Here is a 12,411-nt window from a genome sequence, read left to right on the forward strand (position 1 = left end):
CTCTGATCTGGCTTTGAATCGGTAACCAACGGTGATGATCAAATCTCCAGCCTTTAAAAAAATGTAATGTGGAAACTGGGTAAAAATTAAACCAATTAAATAAGGTCTTTTAGATTAAATCACATTAAATTACCATTGGTGGTAATTAACCTCTATCCCGTGAAGATTAATCCATGTAATTGGTTTCATTTTAACTTCCCCTTTTTGAAATGACTTGGGCTGATCTCCAATTTTGATAAATAGAGCCCAAGTCTGTTTTGTCAATATATCCCAATAGCCAGTGGGTCGGCGCGTAGAAAATAAGCCCAAACAGTAATCAAATGTAAAAAATCTCTGTCAAAAACCCAAAGCAATCTACACAAACAGAGAAATGCACGTACGTACCTTTAAGCCGAGACAAAAATGTAGCTCTAGGAGAGCCTGGAGAGAGGGAATGGTTGCATTGCATCGCAGAGTCAAAATAGAAGCTAAACTAAAAGATCTAAAACACTAAATTTTTTTTTTGTTGGTTTGGTCTTATATTGAATACGATGGAAGGAGGCCCTCTGGACAAAAGCACCCTTCCACACGTTAAGTTTTCCAAGTCAAAGTCATAAACTTATTTAATATATAGTCAAAATATTATATAGCTTGGCTACTCTTTTTTGAAGGAAAAACTTCCAACCTAATGATTATCACTTCATCATAGAAATATTCATCATGACCAAAAAACTGCAAAGCAATTTTTCAAATTAATGTTAGCTGATATTGGAAACTATTTTTTTATTTTTGAAAACATTGGAAACTTTGCTTTGGATAAGTTATTCTCTACATCAATTATGAGACACGTGATCAACTATTTTTAGATTTTTTTTGAAAAACCATTCATATCACTAGCTTTCCTTTAGCTAAAAGAATTACTTTCATTACATTTTGTCAGAAGAGTTCTTATGAGAAAATCAGTCGAAGGTTTTTATTGTCATGAAATAGAGAAAACTCTGATAATAATTTTGGTGTTCTTGCTTATATGAATTATATCGATCAGTGAGATTTAATGAATTAATTAATTGCTGATATATTGTCTTATATATATTATTTAATAGGTTATACTTTTATAATGTCGGGTCAATGTAAAAAACCTAAGAGATCAAAGATTCTTTGGATTTCTTTTGTTATAAATGAAATTCACTCGTATCATCGGGTTTTCTATCTTCTTAGTAGGTTTGTACGTCAGGTAAATTTAGCCCACCCCATTTTGAAATCTTGGGTTTGTCCCTGTTTGGGAGTGTTTTTGAAAGGGCTAAAAGCGCTTTCTAACAACCAAAAGTTCTAACATCGTTTGGCAGAAAAGCTTAAAAGTGCTTTTAGGTCGTAGAAGCGCTTTCTGAAGAAGCACCTGCCATGTGCTTCTTCAGGAATCACTTCGATTTCTTGTGAAAATTTCAACATTTGTATAATAAAGGTGTTTTTCCTAGAAGCGCTTATGAGCAGAAGTGTTTCCTACAGAAGCAGTCCCAAACGATTACCAGCAAAAATCAATTATTTTGAAAGTTATCTTCCACCTGTCTATTTAGTATTCAGTTTAACCAAATGTCAAACTACTTTCCTTCAGAGTTGATTTCTCTTATAATGAATCTGAAATTGATTATTTGCGTAGCAAATCAAATGCCAAACTGGCCCTAAATCTCTTACTTTGCTTACGTGTGGTCTCTTTTTTTATTTTGGTAATGTGGTCTTTTGATTTATGAGAAATTAACTTTCCACAATGGCATACCCGTTAAGTTCGTAAAACCACTAACTAGGAGTGTGCAGAAGTTCGAAACCAATATAATTTAGCCCAGCTCTTCCCAAACCTCCTGTGGCCTAGCTCAATCTTCTGTCCAGAAAGAGCCAAGTCCGATGTTGGCAACAAACGAATTAACCTAACAACATGATTCATAGAACTAGTGGATTATCACTTCATCATTCATAGAACTAGTGGATTCCATGCAGTTCAATTGAAATGTTGTCACTTAATCATGGACGTACTGAAGGTGATTTTTTTTTTTTTTGGGTCAAATTAAAAAGTTAATAAGACGAATCTAATAAGAAACTGGGCTACATGACCTTATAACAAATTCAATTTCTGCATCTCCTGCTCTTCCATTTCCGTATCATTAGCCTGACCATTCCAACGATCTTAAGAAACAACTCCTGCCTTCTTGTGACCACGACATCTGCAAGAACCACTCCCACTACCAACCCACTTCCAACTCCAGCCAAACCAAATATCAAATCAAATTCAAGAGTTCGAGCTGAGCCTGAATCACTGTCTTCTTCAGTTGAAAATGGCTGTTGAGGGGCCTCTCGATTTCCACATTTATTTGGTAATGGATCTCCACACAATCCTGGGTTTCCCTCATATGAAGTGCTGTTGAATGAAGTAAGTTGGGTTCCTTGCGGTATAGGACCTGTGAGATTGTTGTGAGACACATCAAAGTTCCCAAGGAATGTAAGCTGCGTCAGTTGTTCGGGGATCTGTCCTGAGAGCTTGTTTTGTGAAAGGTCCAGAGATTCAAGATTCGTTAACTTGCCAAGGGATGATGGGATGGAACCAGTGAGAATGTTGTTGGAAATATTGAGCGAGCGAAGCTCCTTAAGGTTCCCAATGAACTCTGGAATCTTCCCTTCAAATTTGTTGCTTGAGATATCAATGGCTGCAAAGCCTTCTTGAATCTTTGAATAGTACAAATCCAAACCCTTAATTGCTATTGTGATTGAGTAAGCAACACTCTGAACAATATAAAAACCATTGACTTGATAGACTACGTCTATGGACATATATGTTGACTTGTTTACAGTAATATCTGGAAACAAAGGTGGAATCTCACCTGTGAAATTGTTGAAAGACAAATCAAGAATGCGTAACTTGGGGAAGTCAACATTTGTTATAGACTGCCCTATTACACTGTTGAAGCGATTATGGCGCATTGCCAAAAGTTTTAACTCTGGAAGAGTCCCCAACCAAATGGGAAAAACATCACTGAATTGATTGTTTGACAGAACCAGATACTCAAGCTTCACACAATTCGCCAACGATTTTGGTAATTGGCCCTGCAATTGGTTATGACTAACATCAATCATCCTCAAACTGCTTCTGTTGTTGTATGATTGAGGCATCATACCATTAAAGGAGTTGCTTCCAAGAAGTAAAAGGATTAGACCATCACTAAAGTTTCCAAGACACTGAGGAAGCATGCCACTCAAGTTATTTTTCGACAAGTCAAGGTACCGAAGAGAACTCATATTGCAAAGCAATGGTGAAATTTCTCCAGTAAAATTGTTGTTGGTAGCTCCATATTCTAGCAGGGATGGTGGAGGGATCGGTAATCGTCCATGAAAATTGTTGAGCGAAAGCCTCAAGCATAGTAGGTTAACCCAGGGTATGAAAACTGGAAGTTCATCTGAAAGGAAATTTTCAGAAATGTCCAAGAATATGAGAGTTTCCTTGCTTATGTTCCACATCCAGTTCGGTACTTGGCCATGGATTTTGTTTCTCGACAGGTCCAACCGCTCCAAATTTGTCTGATATCTTAAGAAAGATGGAAACTCTCTTAAGTTGCATTCATTCAAACCCAAAATACTAAACTGTGGAAGAGTTGCATTCATAATAATATTGGATTCGGTAACAAATTCCAAATTGTTCCGATTCAATTGGAGTTGGTATAGATTTTGTAGCTTCTGAAACATTTGAAACTCCACTACACCACTCAGGTTATTTGAATGTAGATAAAGGATCTCGAGGTTCTTGAGATTGGAAAATGAGGCAGGAATTGAACCAATCAACCTATTAAAAGCAAAATCTAGGTAAACTAGTTTGCTAAAATTACCTAGCCAAGATGGAATTGGACCAGTTAAATAACTCGTACTTATCCTAAACACAGTCAATTGGGTAAGGTTGGCCAAGGAATCAGGAATTGGACCTCCAAATTTGTTTGCTGAAATGTCTAGATAAGTGAGCTGTCTAAGATTACCAAGTGCAGATGGAACCAACCCTTCAGAAAAATTGCATTGAGCTACGTCCAACTCTTGCAATGAATTAAGCTTTTCAAACGAGGAAGGTATTTGTCCGAAAAACCTAGTATAAGCAACTTTCAGTAAGATTAGAGGACTACTTCGATTAAATTCAGGAAAATATCCAGTAAGATCTTGGTTGTATCTCACACTAAGAACTTTTAAGTTCTGTAGATTGAAAATTCTCACTGGGAATTCAGCAAACAAATTACATTCCTTGAGGGTAAGGGATGTCAAAAATGATAAATTTGTCAAGGAAACAGGTATGATCGAAGATATGTTAATGAAACTAAGAGAGAGAGTTTCTAGACTAGTTAAATTTTGAACTAGACTTCTCATATTGGATGGTTGAAGTTTCAACAATCCCTGAGGATCATCAGAAGATGTTTCAATTTCAAGATTGCAACACATATCAAGGTATGTCAACTTGGACAAGTGTGAGACTTCAGATGGGACTTGACCAGAAAAGACAGAGGCAGAGAGGTCAAGATGAGTGAGGCTTGGAAAATTTCTTATGCTAGATGGAATTTGAGAGTAATTGAAGTTATTGTCAGAGAGGCTATTGAATGTAATAACTTGAATGTTAAAAACCCTAACAGACTATTGAATGTAATAACTTGATCCCCAAGCTATTGACTTTGATCAAGTGATTGTGAATTTATTGGGTGAGGAATATCTCCTAAAAAAGTTCTTTTCTTGCCTCAGACGGGTGAGGAATTTATAATTTTCCATAGTAAAAACTAGTAAGTCTAGCCAAGATAAGTGTTTGAAAAAAGGGTTGGTCTTTAATTGATCAAGTTAAATTCCAAGAGGCTTATGGCTGATTCGGTTCACACGTTATATTGCTAAAGGCAGCCATTTGGTTTTAGACAGGATAGTTTTCTTAGTATTGCCAAACAGTAAATTGATTGTTCAATCTCTCAAACAAATCATGTTCAATATTAAGTGGGACTTTAGGAAAAAAAAAAAAATAGTAGAAAGAGAAGACACGGACCAAGGTAGAAGAAAGGAACAAGACGAAAAGAACAAAAAAATTAACATGATGCATGCATAACCTTTGTTTTCATTACCAACCCACTTCCCAAGTCTGCCAAAACAAATAGCAATGGATCTCCACACAATCCTTTGTTTTCATTTCCAACCCTTTTGTTTATTTGAAGGGATAATATTTATTGACATATTGATCAATAAAGAAGTATTTTCAGACTCCAGATAACTTAAGTCAAGAACTCAGATCTGATTAATAAACAAGTGTAAATGCAACCAAATATTCATTGCAGAAAATTCTCCTTGCAATTAACATTGATGTCAATTCGAAACAAAAGAAAAAAGGCCAAGTCAATTTGCCATTAAATTTAGGTGCTACGAAACTTCAAGTCAATTTGCCATAGGACAAATATAGCCCTAAAATAATGCAAAATCCATTTCCAGCCATGGGCTGAAATTTCTTTTGGCCAAATGTGATTTGGCTAAATTTGGAGGGCCACATTTGGCCCTTTAGCCCTTTAATCAGGCCAATTGTAACCCAGCTTTGGCCTAGGCCAAATTTTTTTATGGGCCCCATGCACGTGCTTCTCAAAAAGAGAAATTATCAAGTGTGGGCAAGAGCACGAAACATCTCGTGCAAATGCATATCCAACATCCAATATTAAAGGCGCGCTGACGTTAGCTAGCCGTTAGGATTTTTTTTAAATTTTTTAAATAGCCTTTTTAAATGTTATCAATGTATGTATGAGTATTGTACCATAGTTTTTCTCAAAATAATAAAATATGAAGGACTCTAAAATATAGCCATGCATGGCTAGAGATGGAAAAATTTAGCCCTACACTATTCTTTAAAAAATTAATATTTTGGAGGGCTAAATTTATAACTCTGAACTATATTTAACCCTATGACTGGAGATGCCCTTAGACCATCTCCAACCCAAGGGGTGGAAACTCAAATTTTGAGTTTAGCCTCCAAAAATCTTCTCCAACCCATGTATTTTGGGAGGTGAAAATTTGAGAAATGTCAAAACTGGACTGGAATTCCAGTCTGCTTTCCGCCTAGACTGATAAATTCGTGGGCCCAAAATCTGCTTTAATTTACATTTTTTTATTGAATGCCAGAAACCCACGTGATGGGCAATTGATGCGGGGCCCGCTGACAAGTGGGAAAAGCATATTGCCATTCCTTTATTGCGCACCAACGGCTAGTTTTTCACTTCAAATGTTATGCTGTTTTTTATTTTTTTATTTATTTATATATTCCAACAGTTATAAAATCAACAATTTTTATTTTTGTACTTGTTTTTATTTTTAAGTGAAATTCTATTATGTTTTGGAATTTTAATTTTTTTAGGTTCAAATGTTTAGAAAATTAAATCACGAGTATTGAAACAAAAATAATGTCAAGAAAAATTAACAAGAAAAAAAAATTAGGGGTAAATCATTCTTAAACAATTTAATAAAGTTGCGGACTCAAATTATGAGTCTGGAAGGTTGGAGAGAAAAAAAATTTGAGTCCTGAAAATACATGAATAGTTGTATTTTGGAGGGTGAAAATTTGAGTTTAGCCCCAACATGGTTGGAGATGGTCTTAGCAACTACACGAGATGAAACAACAGTAAATTTTTTTTGATATTTAACCCTATGACTGGAGATGCCCTTAGCTAAAGAATCATCTGTGAGAGTGAAAGCTGGAGAGCTATCTGTCAAAACATAGAGAATATTGAGAGGAGAGAGTGGAAAGTGTAGAGAGAATGAGAGTTGTAGAATATTTTCTGATTTTTCACTTATGTTTCATTACTTACAATCAACACATATATATACAAGTAATCAAGCCCACAATGTTAGGCAAGCCCCCAAAGTTAGGCAACTTGGAATTCCCAAGGTCAAGCCTACAAACATTGTAGGCTACCAAACATTGTAGGCTACCAACCTAGTCAAGCCTCCAAACATTGTAGGCTACTAAACATTGTAGGCTACCAACCTAGTCAAGCCTCCAAACATTGTAGGCTCCCAACTATTGTAGGTGCCAAACTACTCCTTATTAATTGACTATTGCTAACACTATCTATCTATGGACAGGCCACGTGATCAAATGGTTGAGCAATAAACATATACGTGTTTGACTTCAAGTCAAGAAGCAATGCATTTATGGGTATTGGACGTGTTCAACATCAGCTCTTTCTCGGGGATTTCCTCATCGTTTCTTCAATTTCCTGGCTTGACTTTTGAGTCTTTGTTTTGTGGAAATTGTTTTGGCACCACATGTGAGATTTCTTTTGTCCTCTTGAGAGTTCACATTTAAGGGGTTGTCCTTTCATCATTGATTGTTTTGTTTTTACAGTATTGGTTTGGTTCTTGAGGAGAATTGCTTTAGGTGGGTAATTTGTTGTAAGGAAGACCTCCTGAGGAGCTTGGGACTTTAAATAATAGTAAATTAAAGAAACAAAACATATGTACTGTTTGTTTTCTCTTTCCTTTGGGTTTCTTTACCCTCCGTTTGGATGAGGTTTGAAATTTACCTAAAAAGTCGGGAGTTTAAAAGGAGAAATTGACATTGATAACTTAAACTCGGAATTTATTAAATGAAGTGCATAAAAAATCGTGAAAATTTGGGCATCAAATTCCCGAGTTTAATTTTCACTAAAATATGCGTCATTTCAAAATTTTCATAGTGTAATTTACAAAATTCAATATATATAAATCCAAACACTGAAATCTTCAATTGCCAGAAATTAAAATGATGGAAAACTAAATTACATCATTTTAGAATTCTATGTAATTTTCAATTCTTCATCCAAACGAAATGAAATCAGATTTCGACGAAAAAAAAGACATTGTAATATACTCTATTTTTATATCATATTCGAAAAGCGCGGAAGTGTGATAAAAAGAACAAATTCTTTGATTGGTCATATATTCTAAAAGCAAAAGCATTGTAATATAAGAAAGAAAGAACAGTACGTAGCTATGGGAATATCTTGATGTACACCACGTCAATGAATGTATATTTCAGTGACCACTCAAATATAGCAATTAAGCCCTACAAATCTAACACTAATAAGAAAAATGGACGCACTATTATTACATTTTGGGTTGATTACAAATGTCTTGTAGAAACAAAAGCGCCCTTACATTACATGTTACATGTTGTGATTGCATTTTACTACGTCAGATTTCATCTCTATTATTTTGATGAAACTTATTAATTGAATTTGATTGCAGACCAAATTGAAATGACAAGAAATAAAATGAAAAGTTAGTCAAATTACGGAGATCAAACATATAATTTAGTATTTCTTTAGGGACTCATTCTTCATTTTCTACGTTCTTAATTATTTTTGTCAAGTTTTAATTAAGTCAAAATTCAAGGATCGGTTGACGGTCCCTATAAAGTTTCACCTAAATAGGAAATTGTTTAGGCATTTGATTATGACCGTGAACATTTCATTGTTTCTCTTTTTAGTATAGAGTTTTGTGAACTGCAGGATGTTAATTTGGTTACTGAGAAAAATTTGGAAAATCCAGGGTTAATTTGGTTTCTGTATTTTAAGCATTTTGAAATGAAGAGAAAATAAATAGGAGATATAGGAATGAAGGGATGCGGCGGAGAGAGTTGCATTGGGTTAGGGTGCAGTGCAGGTGATTGAATTGCACCCAATGTACTCTTTGCTCTTTTGCAATTAGCAGCAACTATTGTAGGTATATTCATGTGAGGCTTTGGAAAGCTTCAATTTCATTTCATCCAATGTACTCTGTGCTCAATTAACGATTAAAATCATTTTATTACATTATGAATGCAGAAAATCCAAATACACCTTTATTTGCATTAATTAGCATAACCACCACAAAGAGTACAACTAGAAAGACAGAGCAAGGTTACGTGAATGAAAGAAAAACAAGAAAGCAACTCCAAATGCATGACCTTATAACAAACTATACTTCTGCATCCCCCAGTCTACCCACAGGACAACTCCAAAGATAGAGCACGGTTACATGGAAGGAGAAGGAAGAAAAAAACAAGAAAAAACGTACTACTCCAAATGCATGACTTTATAACAAACTATACTTCTACATCCCCCACTCTACCCTTTCCGTATCATTAGCCTCACCATTCCAACAATCTTAAGAAACAACTCCTGCCTTCTTGTGATGGCGACATCCGCGAGAACCACTCCCACTACAAACCCACTTCCAATTCCAGCTAAACAAAATTTCAAATCAAATTCAAGTGTTTGAGCTGAGCCTGAATCACCGTCTTCTTCAGTTGAAGGTGGCGGTTGAGGGGCCTCTTGATTTCCGCATTTCTTTGGTAATGGATCTCCACACAATCCTGCGTTTCCCTCATAAGAAGTGCTGTTGAATGTAAGAAGTTGGGTACCTTGCGGTATAGGACCTGTGAGATTGTTGTGAGACACATCAAAGCTCCCAAGGAATGTAAGCTTAGTCAGCTGTTGGGGGATCAGTCCTGAGAGCTTGTTTCGTGAAAGGTCCAACGATTCAAGATTCCTTAAGTTCCCCAAGGATGATGGAATAGAACCAGTGAGAATGTTGCTGGAAATATTCAGCGAGCGAAGCTCCGTAAGGTTCCCAATGAACTCTGGAATCTTTCCTTCAAATTTGTTGCTTGAGATATCAATGGCTGCAAACCCTTCTAGAATCCTTGAATAGTTTTGATCCAAACCTTTAATTGCTAATGTGATTGAGTAAGCAACACTCTGAACAATATAAAAACCATTGACTGGATAGACTACGTCTATGGACATATATGTTGACTTGTTCACAGTAATATCTGGAAACAAAGGTGGAATCTCACCTGTGAAATTGTTGTAAGACAAATCAAGAATACGTAACTTAGGGAAGTCAACATTTGTTCTAGACTGTCCTATTACACCTTTGAAGCGATTATAGCGCATTGCCAAAAGTTTTAACTCTGGGAGAGTCCCTAACCAAATGGGAAACACATCACTGAATTGATTATTTGACAGAACCAGATACTCAAGCATCACACAATTCGCCAATGACCTCGGTAATTGCCCCTGCAATTGGTTATGACTAACATCAATCATCCTTAAACTGCTTCCATTGGTGTATGATTGAGGCATCATGCCATGAAAGGAGTTGTTTCCAAGAAGTAAAAGGATTAGACCATCACTGAAATTTCCGAGACACTGGGGAAGCATGCCACTCAAGTTATTTTTTGACAAGTCAAGGTACATAAGAGAACTCATATTGCAAAGCAATGGTGAAATTTCTCCAGTAAAATTGTTGTTGGTAGCTCCATATTCTCGCAGGGATGGTGGAGGGATCGGTAATCGTCCATGAAAATTGTTGAGGGAAAGCCTCAAGCATAGTAGGTTAACCCAGGGTATGAAAACTGGAAGTTCATCTGAAAGGAAATTTTCAGAAATGTCCAAGAATATGAGAGTTTCCTTGCTTATGTTCCACATCCAGTTCGGTACTTGGCCATGGATTTTGTTTCTCGACAGGTCCAACCGCTCCAAATTTGTCTGATATCTTAAGAAAGATGGAAACTCTCTTAAGTTGCATCCATTCAAACCCAGAATACTAAACTGTGGAAGAGTTGCATTCATAATAATATTGGATTCGGTAACAAATTCCAAATTGTTCCGATTCAATTGGAGTTGGTATAGATTTTGTAGCTTCTGAAACATTCGAAACTCCACTACACCACTCAGGTTATTTGAATGTAGATAAAGGATCTCGAGGTTCTTGAGATTGGAAAATGAGGCAGGAATTGAACCAATCAACCTATTAAAAGCAAAATCTAGGTAAACTAGTTTGCTAAAGTTACCTAGCCAAGATGGAATTGTACCAGTTAAAGAACTCGTACTAACTCTAAACACAGTCAATTGGGTAAGGTTTGCCAAAGAATCAGGAATTGGACCTCCAAATCTGCTTGCTGAAATGTCTAGGTAAGTGAGCTGTCTAAGATTGCCAAGTGCAGAAGGAACCAACGAGTTTGAAAAATTGCATTGAGCGACATCCAACTCTTGCAATGAATTAAGCTTTTCAATCGAAGAAGGTATGGTTCCGAAAAAACTAGTAAACGCAACTTTCAGTAAGATTAGAGGACTACTTCGATTAAATTCGGGCAAATATCCAGTGAGATCTTGGTTGTATCTCACACTAAGAACTTTTAAGTTCTGTAGATTGAAAATTCTCACTGGGAATTCACCAAACAGATCACATTTCTTGACGGTAAGGGATGTCAAAAATGATAAATTTGTCAAGGAAACGGGTATGATCGAAGATATGTTAACGAAACTGAGAGAAAGAGTTTCTAGACTAGTTAAGTTTTGAACTAGACTTCTCATATCGGATGGTTGAAGTTTCAACAATCGCTGAGGATCATCAGGAGATGTTTCAATTTCACGAATATTGCAACACAGATCAAGGTATGTCAACTTGGACAAGTGTGAGACTTCAGATGGGACTTGACCAGAAAAGAAAGAGGCAGAGAGGTCAAGATGAGTGAGGCTTGGAAAATTTCTTATGCTAGATGGAATTTGAGAGTAATTGAAGTTATTGTCAGAGAGGCTTAACCTTTGAAGATGCACTAGGCTGAACAGGCTACTATTGGAGTCGAAAGAGCCGTAGAGATAACTGCTGCTGAGATTAAGGCCAATCACATGACCCGTCATCTCGTCACACTCCACGCCGTCCCACGAACAGCAGCTGCTATTTCCTCCTCCAGCTGGTTTCCATGATGAAACCTTTGGATAAGCACCGTCATTACTTGAAGCAGATTTGTCAATCATAAAGCTCTCCTTGAACTGCAGCAAGGCAGAGCTCTCCTCGGGATGGCAAGATAGCTGCTGCAAAGAGTCTACAAAATTTGCAACCACAAGATGAAACAACAATAGAACTAGTAGTTTCGAGAGCATGCGAATAGACAGGTGAATCCCCATAATGTTTTGATATTTTTTGTTTGCACTCTTTGCTAAAAAATCATCTATGAAAGTAAAGCTAGAGAGCTATCTATTTATAGACTGGCATGATCAAATGGTAGAGCAATAGCGTACACGTGTCAAGTAACTATTTAATATTATTTGACATTTTGATCAATATAGAAGTGATGGGAAATACACGTCCCTGTCAATTACATATGATTAATTCGATGTCTGATATTTTCAATTAGAAAGACCACGAAACTTCAAGTCAATTTGCCATTAAATTCGATGTTTGTTAAATTAAAAAATGACTAAAGTCAAGAACTCACAATCAAGAAGCAAATAAAAAAATGGTTATGGTAAATTACATATATGCAATTTGTGATATTTTCAATTAAAAAGACCAAGAAACTCCAAGTCAATTTGCGAAATTGATGAGACCATGTGCTCTGGACTTCAAGTGAATTAATTGAGGGGT

At 36.2% G+C, this 12,411-nt stretch overlaps 2 protein-coding genes across 2 annotated transcripts; both read right to left on the bottom strand.

Moving 5' to 3' along the window:
• Positions 1–2,097: 2,097 nt before the first annotated feature.
• On the bottom strand, positions 2,098–3,838 carry LOC110750667 (receptor like protein 27-like). Its single transcript, XM_021951027.2, has one exon. The coding sequence runs from the start codon at positions 3,706–3,708 to the stop codon at positions 2,098–2,100; it is 1,611 nt and encodes a 536-aa protein (XP_021806719.2). The 5' UTR covers positions 3,709–3,838.
• Positions 3,839–8,817: 4,979 nt separating this feature from the next.
• Positions 8,818–11,979, bottom strand: LOC110745161 (receptor-like protein 6). The gene has a single exon (XM_021945242.2). It carries the CDS (start codon positions 11,949–11,951, stop codon positions 9,105–9,107), a length of 2,847 nt encoding a protein of 948 aa, XP_021800934.2. The 5' UTR covers positions 11,952–11,979; the 3' UTR covers positions 8,818–9,104.
• Positions 11,980–12,411: the final 432 nt, after the last annotated feature.

Source organism: Prunus avium, chromosome 2 (genome assembly GCF_965620075.1).
Source record: "Prunus avium chromosome 2, drPruAviu1.hap1.1, whole genome shotgun sequence".
Lineage (NCBI taxonomy): Eukaryota > Viridiplantae > Streptophyta > Magnoliopsida > Rosales > Rosaceae > Prunus > Prunus avium.